This window comes from Podarcis muralis, chromosome 5, assembly GCF_964188315.1.
Source record: "Podarcis muralis chromosome 5, rPodMur119.hap1.1, whole genome shotgun sequence".
NCBI classification, from domain to species: Eukaryota; Metazoa; Chordata; class Lepidosauria; order Squamata; family Lacertidae; genus Podarcis; species Podarcis muralis.
This window is the reverse complement of record NC_135659.1, coordinates 68,898,763-68,916,364: the sequence shown is the minus strand read 5'-3', so window position 1 is coordinate 68,916,364 and position 17,602 is coordinate 68,898,763. Positions and strand designations below refer to the sequence as shown.

Genomic DNA, 17,602 nt, shown 5'->3' with positions numbered 1-17,602 from the left:
AAAGAAGGGAAAAGGAGAGCCGTGCATGGAGAATGAGACTGAACTAATTCTTGTTTGAAGACAATGCTATTCATAAAAATGAGAGACAGTTGAGCTTTCATAATCGAAAAAGAGAGTTGTCTTCTAATTTTATTTTCATACACTGAATTAGCACTATGCCCAATTGACAGTGTTTGTAGTGTGCCTGCCAATTAAGTTTCTAGCTTCGTCCAGCTATACAGATTTCCATATCTACATGAATTGTATTTCCAAATGTGATCTCGTGAGACTCCGTAAACAGATACTCTGCAGGAAATCCACAAAAGAATATCTTCCCTGAAGCTCATTCTGCAATTTGATAACAAAGGGAAGGAGTATGTCAAACATAATTTGCTTGTTTGCTTGCCAAGGGCTGTGCACTCCTTGCATGTGCGTCTTGGATTTTTACCTAGCAATTTGTTTCCACTCACTCTCTGATATGTATTCTGGCACTGAAGTTACTGGAGTCAACTCCGGTTAGTAACTGAGATGACTGTTCTGCTCCACTCATTCAAACACATGCAGCATGTATTCTATAGATAGATAGATAGATAGATAGATAGATAGATAGATAATGATGATGATAGATAGATAGATGATAGATAGATAGATAGATATAGATAGATGATAGATAGATAGATAGATAGATAGATAGATAGATAGATAGATAGATAGATAGATAGATGATAGATAGATGATAGATAGATATAGATAGATAGATAATTGAAAAAAGAAAGTTAAAAATTTTGCATTTCAAGAAATAAATTATCACTCAAATACATAATATATATTTAATAAATGTATTGTTCTTATTCACACCCTGCTTCCATTTAGACACTTCCAGTTTAATAATCTTTATATCTTATGACATCCTTATATCTTAAGACATTCTCACAGAAGCATGAAGTCAAATCTCTTGAAGTCAAATTGTCTTTCAGTATTATTCACTACAGAACCCCAACCGACATACATAAGGCAGCACATTTTTGAAAAGATCTTTGCAAGGAACCCCAACATTTTAATATGCATGATCTGCACGTCAAACCAGTTTGTGCTCTGCCCAACCAGAGCATAAATCCATACTCACGTCTGTATTTCTGATTCCACAGGTCAGTCTGATAAATCAAAGAGGAGGAGGGAGAGTGGGCCTCACTGTCAAGTACCTGATAGTAGCAAGTGTTATGAGCACATACATGGAAACAGTCATGTGGGTTATGGAGGAAACCAAGGCTTGAAGGGGTGGCTTGCATAAATTTACAATTCTGTTGCTTACCCTGCTGACAAATTTCCTGCTAGTTCTTTATTTTCTTGATAAAGGGGTAACCAGGTTTAAAAAGGAGTCTTATGTTGCCTGAGCCTTGGTGCTTGTGCAGAGTGCATGGGATGGGGTGTAACCTGTTGTAGGCATTTGGCTAGGACTGCTGTCAATCTTCATTTGTCAAAGAAGTAAGCTAATAATTAACACATGACAGTGGATCCTTCACAGCTTTATGAAGCATCAAGACAAGTGGCAAACCAGTTGGAGCTGGAAAAAGGTACTTTAAGCCATCCAAGTCACCTGAGCCTCCAACTGACAGTGTCAAATCCAGTAGCACCCCCAGGCTGTGGACCAGCTCCTTCCAGGGGAGTGCTATTCTCTCCAGGACAGGCCACCTCCCCACCTCCCAGACTTGAGAGTTTGGGATGTATGACACCTCTGTCTTTTCAGGATTCAGCTTCAGTTTATTGGCCCACACCCAGCCCATCACTGCTTATTTATAACATTTGCATGGGAATCACTTCTTCCATCCTTCTGTGCCAGCCATATTTCAACATCTTTCAAAGAGCTTATTTGAACCACCAAGGGCTGCAGCATGTCCGTGGATCGTCCCCCCCCCCAAAATTGTTTTTAGATCTGCTGCTTTTAAATCTGCTACCAAGAGTGGAAGGAATTCCTCTTCTAAGGTAGAGGGGAAAGGGGGGACACACACCTTGCTGTTTACAAGGCCCTGATGTGGACGAAGCCTTAGGCCTTTTAGGATCTGCAGAGTTACGGCTCATTAGCAGCAACAGTGAGGTTTGTATATGCCTTCACTAGGGTTCAGAAGGATTTAGGAGGTCTCTCCATTAGGCACTGTGACACACTGCTTGAAACGTAGCTAAGGTAGGGAGTTCATCAAGGCTTGTTTGGTCCAGTAGTCATCTTGTTAGGAAGTCTTGCTGGCCATCTCTTTTTCTTAAGCAGATTACTAGTTATTACTAGTTCAGAACGGTTACTGTATTCTTAATGGGAGCCCAAATTAGTGGGAGGTTGTGGTTTTGAAAGAGAGACAGAGAGAGACAGCCAGAGAAGTTTGAGTAGAAGACTGAAAGGATATTGGGGTGGTCTCATGTAGGGGATGTGGGTGGCGCCATGGTCTAAACCACAGAGCCTAGGGCTTGCCGATCAGAAGATTGGCAGTTCAAATCCCCGTGACGGGGTGAGCTCCCGTTGTTCAGTCCCAGATCCTGCCCACCTAGCAGTTCAAAAGCATGTCAAGTGCAAGTAGATAAATAGGTACCACTCCGGTGGGAAGGTAAACGGCGTTTCCGTGCGCTGCTCTGGTTCTCCAGAAGCAGCTTAGACATGCTGGCCATATGACCTGGAAGCTGTCTGTGGACAAACGGCGGCTCCCTCGGCCTATAGAGCGAGATGAGCGCCGCAACCCCAGAGTCATCCATGACTGGACCTAATGGTCAGGGGTACCTTTACCTTTTACATGTAGGGTAGCAGAACTGTTGCATGCTAGAAATGCTCGTGCTGTTTTCCTCCACCTGTGCTCTACTTGTATGTCTGCAAATGAACCAAATCATACAAAAACACCATAGATCTCTCTTCTCCAAAGGAAGTCAGACCCTAATGAATGCTGCCCTTGGAATTCTCACTGCTCAAGAAGTGGGAAGCCTGCACACTGCAGAAATCCATAGATTGGATCATCCCAAAGCTATAATACTTGTGAAGGATTGTTTGTTCTATTTGTTTGTTTAGCATTTTTAATCTTCTGTTTCAGTCCTGTGTTTAATTCTCTGGGACGTGGAGAAGAACTTGACATTTGCTTTTTAAATGAAACCAACAGCAGTGCCAATAAGGTTAATTTTTCTCCAAAGCTTCCCCCTGACACAAACCAAGGATATAAACATCCTAGACTGTGGTGCCACTGATCCCATCTTCCAAACTTACTTATTTCTTCATTGAGGGAGATTTGGGGAAGTTCAGTATCTTGGCAATTTTTAAATGGCCCGTTTTATTTCTCCCCCAAGTTATTAATGGTTTTGCTGTCCTTTTCTTCTGAGGCAAATACATAAAAGCCCTTCTCATTTCTCCTTAACTGCAACGACAGGCACTGTTAATTCATTCACCATGCTTGCTTCCCATTATCTATTCCTTACAATTCTCTAACTGACACTGCACTTTCCTCCTGAGTGCCCTACATATTTTTGCAATTGTGAATTTAGCTATTTGGAGAACACTTGCAGGAATTTGGACTTGCTGCTGTTTCTAGGCAGAGTTCAGTGGCTGCAGAGGTATGTAGAAAGCCACATGCAGCTAATGCAACCATTTAATGGTTGAAAAAGGTCAGACATAGGATGTCATATAGAGGAGGGAGAAAGGTTGTTTTCTGCTGCTCCAGAGAAGCGGACACAGAGCAATGGATCCAAACTACAAGAAAGAAGATTCCACCTAAACATTAGGAAGAACTTCCTGACAGTAAGAGCTGTTTGACAGTGGAATTTGCTGCCAAGGAGTGTGGTGGAGTCTCCTTCTTTGGAGGTCTTTAAGCAGAGGCTTGACAACCATATGTCAGGAGTGCTCTGATGGTGTTTCCTGCTTGGCAGGGGGTTGGACTCGATGGCCCTTGTGGTCTCTTCCAACTCTATGATTCTATGATTCTACATCTGTGGTGATCCTTGGGGAGGTGGAGACAGGATCCAGAATCTGAAGCACAGCAATATCTTGATTAGAACCAACCAAAAAGTGACAAAAGAGCAAATTCTCCATCACGGTGGATGTTAAGCAAACTACAGAGTAGGGAACAAACCGTAGAAGATTTTACGATCTCCAGTCTTAAATCATGAGGTTGGTCCAGCACGTTTCCTTACGTGTGTGCTAGTTAGCAGACTAGCAATCGCACAGCATCATGTCGAAGGATCAAGTTGTGCATAGACGATGGCAATAAATCATTCATGGAAGCAATGAAACTCAGTCAAGCATTGTTTACTTGAAAGGCAATAAACAATCATGTTGGTAGAAGACTATTTACAACTTTACTACCACACAGATAGCAAGGCACACTTCACCCCTGCATGTTTCCTGTATAAAGCTCAGGCCTGACTGCACAGACAGAGCTTGCAGTCTCTCCCTGTAAGAATTGCGCATGTCCATAGTTAAGAGCTCCACAGCTATTTGTTTAGTTTACAACCACAAACCCCTGTGTTGCAAAATGTGACAATCTACAAAAATGCAAACGCAACATGCTGGCTAATAACTGTTAGTAAATATATAATCCATATGATGTCATTCAAAATATACTAATAAATCACTTCAGCGTTCCTCGCTATTCATTGGTTGTTTGAATCTTTGCTTGACTCTGATACATATAACAACTTGCAGTTATTTGTATATTTTGTGAGATGTGATATATGATATATATTATTTTGAAGTGTCTTATTAGTATATTTTGAATATACTAATACCCATTATATATTTACTAACAGTTATTAGCCAGCGTGTTGCGTTTGCAGTTTTGTAATTTGTTTAGTCTACAGCAGCCTATAATCTTGCACTGCGATGCTACAAGAATCTTCAAAAATGTTCTCTCAGTTTCTGGAAATGAATGACTCTCACACACTTATTCTAATGCAAACTGGCATGCTGTTAAGGCTACAAGGGATGCGGGCGGCGCCGTGGTCTAAACCACCAAGCCTCTTGGGTTTGCTGATCAAAAGGTCAACGATTAGAATCTGTGCAAAGGAGTGAGCTCCCATTGCTCTGCCCCAGCTCCTGTCAACCTAGCAGTTCAAAAGCATACCAGCACAAGTAGATAAATAGGTACCATTGTGGCAGGAAGGCAATCTGCATTTCCATGCGCTCTGGCATTCTTCACGGTGCTCCATGAGCCAGAAGCGGTTTAGTCATGCTGGCCACATGACCCAGAAAAGCTGTCTGCGGACAAACGCTGGCACTCTAGGCCTGAAAGTGGAGATGAGCGCTGCACCCCATAGTCAAATTTGATTGAACTTAACCATCCAGGGGTCCTTTACCTTTTTACCTTTTCCTAAACCTTTCCTCAGCCCTGGCATAGAGGTTCCATCAAGCCTGAATGTGGGAAGAAGGGCTCTGAGCATTTGAAACACTCCAAAGCACTGTGTAGGACAAAGGTGAAGAACGTAAGCTCTTGTCAGGAATTTCGAGGTCACCTTTTAAAATTTGCAACAGGAGTAGTGATTCTAAAGGCTTTGAAAAGCAGGACATATTATTTTTTTGTTGGCCAGTTCTTTTCAAATGGCCTCTTTCTGCTCTTTTAACAATAAGTTGCTAAATCAGCTCTGATTCTGAACCAAGATGGGAGACCTTTTTTTATATATATATAATAATATTTATTAGTTTTCCAACAAATTGAACACAACACTGCAAAAAACCAAAAAAGAAAAAACATACAATAATACAATACAATACAAAAAAACCAAAAAACACTGCAAAACACTAACATACGGTACAACTAACAAAACAAAACAAAAACCATTTAAAACACAGTCCAATTTCAATATTTTATCCTTCTTTCAATAATTTCCACAACCTCCTCACACCTCCCTTTTTGTATTCCACTTCTATTAATTGTTTCAGCAATTCCTTTCCATCTTCCTCTATTTTCTATCCTATAATTGTCTTAACACATTCTAACCTTATTTTTCCCTTTAATGCTCTAATAATCTATTTATACTTAATTCCTTATAACATTTCTACTAAAGCCATATAACTTCATTCCAACATTTTTCTAGCATTCATTAATTTTACAGTATTTCTGTAAATAGTCTTTAAACTTTTTCCAGTCTTCTTCCACCGACTCTTCTCCCTGGTCTCGGATTCTGCCATAAGATGGGAGACCTTAGATCCAGTTTTGTGGATCTGAAAATAAGTGCTGAACTAGATGAGATAGAGGAGTTCTATGATAACTAAAAAGAAAAAAGGAGCTCTGTTAAGGGACAGAGCAGTGAAGGGCTAATAGCTCCACCCTGTAGCAGCTTTAGGGGTTAGACAGGATTAAGAGTGGGGGGCCATGTGGGAAGGTTAAGCCTTGTGACTACAGCCAACTTTGACCTGCTGTCTAGCACTGAAGAAAACCATGATGGGCGGGGGGCAGTCTGACCACAGGTCTTCCATTGTCTTGTATAGTTTGATTCCAAGATGGCAACTGTATGGGTTTTGTTTCCTGGACATTAAAAAGAACAGGGGACTGATTATGCAACAGCAAGCACAGGAAGTGGAGTTGGAGCACTCATGGAAGGGAATTGCCACTACAGTCCTATCTCCTAAAGAGAATATCAACCTTTTCTGTGAATTATCAATTTACTCTGGACTGGTGTTTGAATGTTTCAGTGTATAAAGTAGAACTGAGGTGGGTGGGGCTAGTTTGGGTCAATTGCCTCCAATTCATTAACCACTTCAGTAGCAAAGGTAAGAAAGATGTATGGGTCTGATCCTTCCCTGCCCCAACCACGTCCAAAGAAGGACATTAGATGACTTTTATTTTAATAACACATCTTCATATGTATATATATATAAAAGGCTGTTTGCACAATTTAAATCAGTTGCGCAGGCATTATATGAGTTTTGCTTTGCATTTTCCTGTTTGGCTCCACTGATCAAGGCCTTTGCTACTCTCAGCCACCTCCACAATCTGTACTTTGCTGTTGACATTTGTGTAATTTAAGAAATTTAAAAGGGCAGCTTTCCTCCTGGCATTGCTTTCCCAAATTGTGTCCAATAGCTGCTGAAGAGCATCTGTTAGCTTGTGTTGTTGTTTTTCTCCATCAACAGATTGGGCCTGATGGATAGGTGCTCACCTCCCTCCTTTCCCTCCTCCCCTTCCATTTCTTTTATAGCCCTAAGAAGCTGTCATTTACGTTGAAGCACAATTGTTAAATAGCCTCCACCCCTTCCTGATTGATGGAGGCTTGAAATATACCATGTTAACAATGGAGAAGAAGCAGAAAAAGGAGAGATTGACTCACTCATTGCCATGAAAAGTGGCAGATTGACTTTTTCAGAGATGACTCTCTCTAACTTCGCCTCCACCCCACTCCCCCTCCATCTCCTCATTCTTCGTCTTCTGTCTCCCCAACTCCCTCTGCTCTCAAATGTTGAATTATTGCATGGGGGAATTAATCTATTACACTTGGTCTACAGAGGCTCTCACGTACCAGTGGCTGGCTATCGTACTAGCATTAATCAGTTAAGAGACGCCAAAGAGCAAAAATGAGATGCTTGCCCACAGGCGCTCTCATTGTTTACCAGTCAGCCATAAATATTGACTCATAAATATGCAGGCCTCCTCTTACGTGAAAAAGTGAAATGACAGGTTCAGGAGACGAGGGGATTTGCGAGCGGGACAGAGTCAAGATTGTGCAGCCTTTTAGGCACCAACTAGATGTGAGGGTGGAAGGATGTGATTTGAAGTTAATTATGGCTAGGCAGGAGAAGGAAGCTGACATCCCTCTCCCCACTGTGCAAGAAATTAAAAATAGTATCAGGGATGCAGGGAAGCCTGGGCAAAGGGAGGGTATAGCGTCTTCTTCCCTCTGACTCACATTACATATTAAATTGCCACTTCATCCTGCGCAAGGAATGAATTGCATGGAAGCTTCTTTCTTCTTTCTCCTCTTTTTTTTAACAAAAAGAAAAATGACCGGAAAATCTGGTTTTAGTTGGGAGGACACCTTTCCAGTGCCAAACATGGTGGTCAGTTATGCTCCAAACATGAGAGTAAAAAACTCTCTCTTGCAGTGGGTTTTAAAGAAACTTATTTAGCAGTCAAAACAAAATAAAAAAATTCCTTCCAGTAGCACCTTAGAGACCAACTAAGTTTGTTATTGGTATGAGGTGAAGAAGTGTGCATGCACACAAAAGTTCATACCAATAACAAACTCAGTTGGTCTCTAAGGTGCTACTGGAAGGGAATTTTTTTATTTTGTTTCGACTACAGCAGACCAACACGGCTACCTATCGGTACCTGTTATTTAGCAGTGTGCACCCTGCATTATCAATTTGTTCTTTGTTTCTCAGCAATAGCCTACCCCTTCTAGCATCTTGTATCTAACTGTGGCCTTCTCTGATGCTTCAGTGGAACAGGGGGAAAGAGAACTCAGATTATCAAGAGGAGGAATCTGCTTTGACCTCTAATATACATCATATTAACATTCACCATGGAATGCCCTTCAGAATGTATCCACTTCTTTTTAAAGACTGTTGAGACTCTTTGAGAAACTGGCAAGATGACCACATAGCCCTGGGCTCCTTTGGAAGGAAGGGTGGAATAATAATAATAATAATAATAATAATAATAATAATAATGTCATTTTCCTTACAAAAGTGACCCCAAACAACTTATATTAAAACAAAATAATAATAATGTAAAAAGAAAAACTCAGGTCTTGTGAGGTGAGTAAGCATGTCACATTATATATTTATCTAACAACATTTATATATCACTAAGTGGGGTTGCGAAAGGGACGCGGGTGGCGCTGTGGGTAAAACCTCAGCGCCTAGGACTTGCCGATTGCATGGTCGGCGGTTCGAATCCCCGCGGCGGGGTGCGCTCCCGTCGTTCGGTCCCAGCGCCTGCCAACCTAGCAGTTCGAAAGCACCTCCGGGTGCAAGTAGATAAATAGGGACCGCTTACCAGCGGGAAGGTAAACGGCGTTCCGTGTGTGCTGCGCTGGCTCGCCAGATGCAGCTTGTCACGCTGGCCACGTGACCCGGAAGTGTCTGTGGACAGCGCTGGCTCCCGGCCTATAGAGTGAGATGAGCGCACAACCCTAGAGTCTGGCAAGACTGGCCTGAACGGGCAGGGATACCTTTACCTTTACCTTTAAGTGGGGTTGCTGCTGCTGCTGCTGCAGCAGCTGCCAGTTTTGACCTGGTCTTGCTGTTCTTAGGGTTGCTATGTATCTGACTTCACAAAGGACCATCACCTGAAGAACCGACTGGTCCAAGTCCAGATTAAAAATTGGGGGTAGGATCCAACTAAAGTGTCCTGACAAGAGATGCCCAGCGCAAGAACTTCCACTTGTGCTTTGGGGCTTTCCCCGCTCTCCTCTGCCCATACACCTCCTGAAATTGGCTCTGCAGGGAGATCAGGCAAATCCCCAGAATGGCATGCAAGGAGAGGAAAGGGGATCATTCCTTCTGGCAGGCTGAAATGCTTCCCCTGACAGAATGCAGTGGCGTAGCGTGGGTTGTCAGCACCCGGGGCAAGGCAAGTAATTTGCGCCCCCTAACACATGGATTTTGCACCCCCTAACCCGTGGAGCGCGCGCCCCCCAGATGTTGCGCCCGGTGCGGCCGGCCCCCCCCTGCACCCCCCACGCTACGCCACTGACAGAATGATCTCTGCAGTATCCTTTAAGTTGCCCACCTGCAGTTAGCATCTAGACAGCAGACTGAAAAGGTGCCTGATCACTCTTCCCCACAATTGTGAGGTGTATTGTAGTAATTATTTCTAAATTTGCATCTATGACTATCAATTTGCATGTACAAATCCCATGCAAATCTTTGACCTCTTTTTGGGCGTTGCCCAGGTAGTCACCCTAGTTCTTGCTGTGTGTAGATACATTCACCTTTAAATTTAAAATGAATGAATACATACAGTTGGGAAATGGCCACTTTTTTAGGTTGCAAGGCTATTCTGGATAGCAGGCCCTATTGAACTTAATTGGACTTTCTTCTGAGTAAACATGCCTACAGTTGCACTGTTTAAATACCACTTAGAGGTGAGCCAGCCAGAATCAAGTGCTGAAACTCTGATGGTCAAGCGATCAGTTCTGATGCAGTGCCAACATTGCCATGAAAGAGAATGGCACATGAAAGCAGAGAAAGTGAGGAAGATAAATTAGAACAGAAGAACATGGTCCAGGATGAAAAATACATCTGGCATTTCTGTTCATTGAGGATACACAACATTTCTGCAATGTCATTGCTAGGGTTCTGTGTTACCTGAGTTCTAATAGGCAAGAATTCCTTGCATGAGATCTCCAGTACTTCAGCTACTCTAGCAGAGCCTGCCGTGCTTCTTTCAGGTTTGTAGTGGGGCAATAAATGGATATAAATTCCCTTTGGGAGGTTGAGGTGGGATGAGAGAAAATATGTTCCTCCTACTGCAGTGCAGAGGATTCTTTTAATCTCCTTTGGGGACACCTTAGGCATGCCTGACATGAGTCCAGTATGGGATTGTTGTATCCCAATTTTTCTCCCTCTCCCTGCTGTCCTGCCCAGAATCTGGAGTGGCCTGATTTGCATGTGCAAATGGACTGCAAACTCTTCAGATCAGAAACATTAACTGGGGTATTTTCTGTGACCTGCTTTTTGTTTTTTCTTGGCATTTGGCCCAGACCTTTGGGGAAGGATAGATGGACCTGATCTTATGTCAGGAAAAAAGTGTATTCTTCGGTTTTGGATGCTCTTTGGAATTATTATGATGCTTTCTGATGACAAAACTAGAGTGAGTACTATTGAGATGTGAGTACTATTTTGACTCTGCGAAAGCCCTGTTGATCATGTACCAATCTTCACATGCATTCCTTAAGGTTTACATTTGTAGTCATGTTCATGCAGGATTTAAGGCACTTGGATGTGACTTGTTCTCAGTCTATTAATGATGCTTTTTGACTGCAAAACCTAAGTGCAAGTGGTAGAATTAGGACTATGCCACTAGATGCATGAGGTACTAACCACAACTAATTGTGTTCATTTTATCTAATTATAAATACGTGGCTAGTGAAGAAGATTCAGAGTTGGAATATGTTTGGCTGCTTCATTATTAAGGAGCACTTGTTTTGACATGCTTCATTGGGCATTGGGCCTTCATAAGGTTATAAGAGTGCAGTTTTAATAATCTGTTTTTTTTGGGGAAAAATGAGCTGAAATAAACAAATGCTTCCATGCCTACTTCATCATATGTAAGAGGCTATTTCACAGTGTTGTTCTTAGTCCTCTGTCAAATAGTGTAGAGCAACTATCATTGTGCCTATATTTTTTCAGTGACCCTCAAGAGTAGCCAAGATGACTTGGAACCTCTTCAAGAAGAAGCCCCAGCCGGAGCCCATCATAGCTGTTACCCCGGGCACTGCGGCACCCCATAACCCTACCACAGCAGCGGCACCAGCAGTGTCAATGGACAACACGACACAGCCTTCAGGCCCAGTAGAGAGCCAGGAGGATGTCTTTGCCAAGATTAAAGAAAAGTTCATGAACGAGATAAACAAGATTCCCTGTAAGTAGCTTGCATATGCTGCCCCTTTTTTGGAGACTTTGCAGAAATGTTCTGCTTGCTCCATTACTGCAGTTTCTAAACCTGTTTGTAGAATGCAAAGGGCTGGGCTGGCACCAAGCCTGAATTCCCTCTTGGCAGAAGACTACTTGTGGGCAATTAACTACTTGTGAGATAAATGACAATGATGTATAGTCAGGACATCATTGTGGTACAGGCCAAAGTGTTTAAGACTTTACAACGTTGTAGGTTCTTTGTGGGCTGAACACAAGGGTTAAAATGGGCATCTGATGTCATTGCAACATCAGGTGTTGGAGAGGTCAAGTTTGGCTCAATGGGGGTTGAGGAGATGATGTTCTGGCCCTCAGACCAGATCCAGTCCCCCCCCCCTTGCTCTAGGTATTGTTGGACTGCAATTCCTCTCATTCATGACGATTGACCATGTTGGCTGCGGATGACGGGAACTGGAGTCTTAACAGCATCTGGAGAACCACAAGTTCCTCATTCCTGACTTAGTCAACCTTATTCAGGAACATTACTGAATGGTTTTCTGCTTTAAAAAAAGAGCTTTATTGAAAACTATGTGTGGTTTGCTGAAGGAAAGAGACTAAGAAAATAATTGTGTTTTTAATAAAGAAAAAGAGAGAGAAAATACACTCTATATTTAATGGAAAGCATATTGATTTTTAGCCTTTAAGAAGCCACCTGGAAGGATGAGACTTATAACAGAACTGTTGACAGGAAATGTTGTATCCATAGCATTTTCATAGGATAGGAATGGTCATTGCTGCATAGGGCTGCCCCTGTATGCAGGTCAACATCTGAAAACCCATGGTCAAAAGTGCAGCAGGTAGGGATGGTGTCTTTTAAGTCATGGCATCTAAATAATGGAATGCCTGTCAGTATGCAGCAGCAAGCATTGCAAATTATTACTTTTAGTTTTGTGCTTTTTAAACAAAATTAAAAATGGAGGTGACTTTAGAAGTGGTGCTGGTGGGAATCCTGGACCCAACAATCAGGGTACAAGTTAATTACCCTTGGAATAGCTAAATACATTTCCTGGGTTGTGAGTAGTGTGACCTGTGCTTGCATTTCAGGCACTCGGCCATCCCAGTAAATTCCGCTATAACTGTGCAATGAGAGTGTTTTGTATTTTCAGTGCCGCCTTGGGCCCTGATTGCCATTGCTGTAGTTGCTGGGCTGCTGATCCTCACCTGTTGCTTTTGCATCTGCAAGAAATGCTGCTGCAAGAAGAAGAAGAACAAGAAGGACAAAAAGGGGATGAAAAACGCAATGAACATGAAAGACATGAAAGGCCAGGTAAAATGACACCTCCTGGGAGAGGATCGGTTATGATGCTGCAGTTAGCATGATGCAGTGAGGACGTGCTTGTGCTTTTGGCGGGATGAAAATCGGATGTACAAGCAAAGAGTTCAGTTCTTTTTTTATGCAGGGAGTGCATGAGAGCCCCAACTAGGTAGGGCCAGCAGTGAGAATTGAAATTGGCCCTTCATTGCTTGTAGCAGCAGCAGCAGCCTTAAGATAAAAGATTGACCATCAGAATGCAAGCCTTGATATTAGTCAGGGTAGTTTGCAACCCATCCCTAAAACCTGTCTGTGTAGAAGTAAAGCTCACAGAGTTCCTCTTTGGTAAGTAAATGCTATGAGGACTTACCTGCATCAAACAGAAGACCAGTAGCTCTCAGGATCAAGATATCCAGCCTTTCTGGTGCATAAAAAATATACATATGCTGGATGGTAAAAAAAAAAGCATTATGCTTCTCATGTGAGTATGTTTTTGATGGGCAGATCCTTAGTTATAATGTATATTCCAGCTTTTCTAGGAAGTGCCGTTGGGCAAACCCTACTGGACATGAATGGGAGCTACGCAAGACTTAGAGTAGTGGATAATATTCTGTTTAAAAGGGGGAAGTTAAGTAGATTATGGTTCTCTCAGCATTATAGTATTTTGTAGTAGATTTCCCTGTGAGCCTTATCTACAGCCTGCAATGCACTAGAAGTCAATGCAAGGTAGGAACACATACCTTTTCTCCCACCAGCAATGGTGACTTCTCTTGCCTAGTACCTGCAGATGAAAAATATTAAAGGCCACAAAAGCACTAGAGGATCTGAAAGGGTGTTGCTCCCAGGAAGTGATGTGTACAAAACAGTCAATAAATCCCAGCTCATAAAGGTGTCTGGTGCAGCGTCCCACCTGATGCCACCATCACACCAACTCCCCCCCCCCTTCTTACTGCTCAGGGTTATAATGTTTGCTTTGCTGGCAGCAATCAAACTAACTCAGCAGCAAATCCCATTAGCAGTTAAAGATAGACAAACCTGTGAAACTCTGGAAGGTTTTATGGGCACTAAATTCTTCTCCCATATTGGAGACTTTTGATTTGGTAACTTGGGTAGCAGGCTCAGAAATGGGACTTTTATAGCCCATATTGCTGGAACTCTTTCTCTCTCTGTTAATGAGGCTATTTGCATGAGGTGCTTTAATGAAGCACAGCCCAGAGGTGCCTAGTCATCCAGATCCCTCTGCTGTGTGCTGAGATTCTGCATGTAATGAAGGGAGGATGGAGAAGAGATGTCACAAAGCTTTCCTCATGATTCTCTGCCTTGAGTCACTTCTCTTGCCAAATCCAACAGTGGAAGATTTGGATGTCATTAACTGGTTGTGTTTCCAGAGACACTGGAAAATGAGGAAAGCTGGGCCAAGGCTAAACAGTTAAATTCCTTGCGGCATTTCAGCATTGTTGGTAGCAGGACCCAGAAAATGTATGCAAAAGCAAGATAACAAATTGCTAAGACAACACCCACTTCCTTGCAACTAGGCAGTCTGGAATAATGGAAAGGACATAGCTCCGTAAAAGAGTGTGCATGCTTTGCATGTAGAACATCCCAGGTTTGATCCCCAGCATGTTCACTTAAAAAAAAGGATTGGGTAGCAGACAATGAGAAAGATATCTGTCTGAGACATTGGAGAGCTGCTGTCAGGCAGGGGACTAGGATAGATGGGGAAATAATCTGACCAGGTATAAATTGCCTTCCTAATAGAAGTGATCTGGTGGTTTTGTGCATCATTTAGAGTCCCAAGTGAAAGGTTGACATTCATCATTTTAGCCTGGTACATGGCCCACTTCAGACATTTGAAAGGAATGATGGGAAGCTGAACGACTCCTCTTGCTTTTGGACATCATACGCAGAAGGAGGATGTGCATCCTGAACATGGGACAGAGCAGTCACCTTCCTCCCTCTCACTTCCCACAAGACCTGGACATGTTTTCTAGGTTAAGAACAGCAGAAGAGCCTATTGGATCTAAGCCAATAGTCCATCAGATCCAACAGCCTGTTCTCACAGTGGCCACCCAGAGGCAAGAGCATGGTCTCTTCTGAGGTTTCCAGCAACTGGTATTCCTGAGCATTACTGCCTCTGACCATGGAAGGCTAGCAGTCAGTCTCAGATCTAAGGCTCCTTACTCATGGCAAGGCAACTATGCCTTCCCTGCTAGCTTCATTGTTGTGTAACTTCCCAGTGTAACCACTAATGGGCGTGCCATTGGTGTAACCACATTGCCCAATGCAAAGCCAAGTGTATTCCAGGGTTGGGTGGGGCGATGGACTTGCGTGGTTCTTTCCACCTTATTAATACATGCATGCTCCATCCTGGGATTGTACTCGGTAGTTAGGGAAACTATTGCAACAGAGCCTGCTGGATCACACCAGTGGCCCATCTTGTCCAGCATCTTGTTCTTACATTGGCCAGCCAGATGCCTGTGGGGAAACCCACAAGCAGCACCTGAGCACAACCACCACCACTGGAATTCAACTATTCTGTAATCCTCTGATTTTATTAAATTGGGGTTTCCCATTGCTGATTAACTTGAGCAAATGTTTGAGCAAATATTAATTGCAATCTTCAGGATTTTCAGACAGGAAGGATAGATTAGATGTCAATGTGGAATGCCTAGATGCATCAGTTAATTGAGACATAAAAACCTCTGAAAAAATGCTTCCCTAGCAAGTAGGATAACTTGTGTAAGGATAACGTAAAAAGGCCCAGTTCTGTGGAATGTGTTTGATGCAGAAATCTGCCCCAAGTATGCAGAACTGGACAAATTAACTGGGAAAATAAGATATCTTAAGGACCAAAAATTCATCGAAGACTGGGGGAAATTTGTAGAATACCTGAAAAACACATGTGATGTTCAAACAACGTTAGTGGGATTTCAAGAAGCACTGTGAAAGCTGAGATGTATTGTTAAAAAGAAATAAGAGTAGTGGGAGGGAAGATTAATGACAATGGTAAGAAAGGAATGCGTAACTAAGAGGCAGAGATGGATGATTGACAGAGAAGCTGAAGGAAGTCCAAAAAGAGAGAATTTGTTTGTCAAAGATTGGATAAAATTGTATATTTGTGTTGTAAATCAATAAAAATTATTTTAAAAAAATAAATAAATGGGTACAACATAAGATTTTCCTACATATCTTCTAGCTGAGCTACACCAGTCACAAATGTATAGCTGTCATTGTGCTGGGGGAACTGAACTTTGTTGTGCAGAGCTCAGTGGCCTAGTTTGCACATCACACTAAGGCAAATCATGGGTTAGTGTGATTGCATGGTCTTCTGGAGAGGAGAGTGCAAGTGCTTCAATCCTCCCTGGGTTATTTTGCTGCTCCCCAAATGAATCATGAGCCATAAGCCATAGGACAAGCCTTGGTTACCACTCATGATTAGTTTGGAGATAGTTACACCATGAGTCCTGGTGCACCAGCAAAATGCCTGGGGAAGAGCAAAGTGTCAATGATCTCTACAATAGTTCCCACATTTGGGCTAAGCCATAGTTTTATGCAAACCAGGCCAGTGACTGTATATCTTCTGCCTCAAACAGAGGATGAATGCCAATAGCAACAGACAGTATTGGAGCTTTTTCTGTCTATAAGTCTCTGGAAGCACTAGACCGCACCCTCTTAGCAGGATCATTACAACAGCTATGTGTTTTTTCTTTGCACTTTATTTTTTGTTCTTTGTTGTTGTTCTAGAAGCAGAGACAAATATGCAGCCCCCAAGTTACTAATGTGCATAGAAAGTCATGTTTTCTCTTTCTCTCTGTATTTCTCTTTTCCCCTATGTACTTCTGTGCTTTTCAGGTTCCAGAGAAATCCAGGTCCAGTAGTTACCTTCATTCAGTTTTGTGAGACAATTTACAATAAAGGGGGAGAAGAAATTGGCTGGTTCAAAACACGCAGTGGCAAATTACCTTGTTTGCACCCTTCTAAGCAAAATGAACATGAGTACAGATACAGCGGTGTCACAAGGGACAAAATGCACACCACTTTTTTTAAAAAAGAAGCAACCCCAGAATGGCAACTTCTGTTTTGAAGGAAAAGCTCCCAGTCTAGTTTGAGGGCCCATGCAATTTTCAGCAAACAAGACCTGCAGTGGGAAATTACAACCAGGGGTGTGACTTCCAGTGGAAAATTGGTGCATGGTCCCAATTTGGATCAGGAACATGATCTGAGTCAGCTTCCCACACAGATGATTTTCTTTCAAACTGAAGCAACTAGCTTAATGTAATGTGTAGTTAGTCCTTCACCCCACCCCCAAAATGGTTTCTTGAAATTGTAATTACCCAGTCCCCCGTATAGCATGCATTTTGAAGGTGTGGAGTCTGTGGTTTCTCAGGAGCACTAGGTGTTGTTGATGATGTGTGCAGTTTTTGTCTCTATAATGCCCTTCTCTTCCTTCTCTGTGCTCTCGTTGCTCTCCTTCTGTGTTGTTCTGTCTCCATCTTATCTGACTAACCTGGATGTCAACTCACGGTAGGTCCTGATGCAAACGTCGCTTCCCTTTTAGGCTTAAAGGGACAAGGGAAGAGGGTTTAACTAACACACAATTCAAAGTTCCACACAGGCTTTGTTAAGATGGTGGCATCAATTGATTGTGATATGGGACTTATACTGGGGAAGGTAAACAAATTTTTCTTACAAATTTTTGGTTAAGGGGACATTAAATTCCTGCAAATCTACCCAGTTGTAAATGAGGTTGAGTGCAAAGTCTGTTTTGTGTTAAT

The 17,602-nt window shown here is 42.5% G+C and overlaps 1 protein-coding gene across 4 annotated transcripts in view; it reads left to right on the top strand.

Moving 5' to 3' along the window:
- SYT2 (synaptotagmin 2) overlaps window positions 1-17,602 on the top strand; it is a 148,655-nt gene that overhangs the window by 111,887 nt on the left and 19,166 nt on the right. For all 4 annotated transcript variants that reach the window (XM_028734646.2, XM_028734645.2, XM_028734643.2 and 1 more), the window contains 2 exons: window positions 11,294-11,525; window positions 12,682-12,842. In XM_028734646.2, coding sequence (XP_028590479.2) covers window positions 11,315-11,525; window positions 12,682-12,842 — 372 coding nt within the window. In that variant the 5' untranslated portion in view covers window positions 11,294-11,314. The remainder of the gene's footprint in view (window positions 1-11,293; window positions 11,526-12,681; window positions 12,843-17,602) is intronic.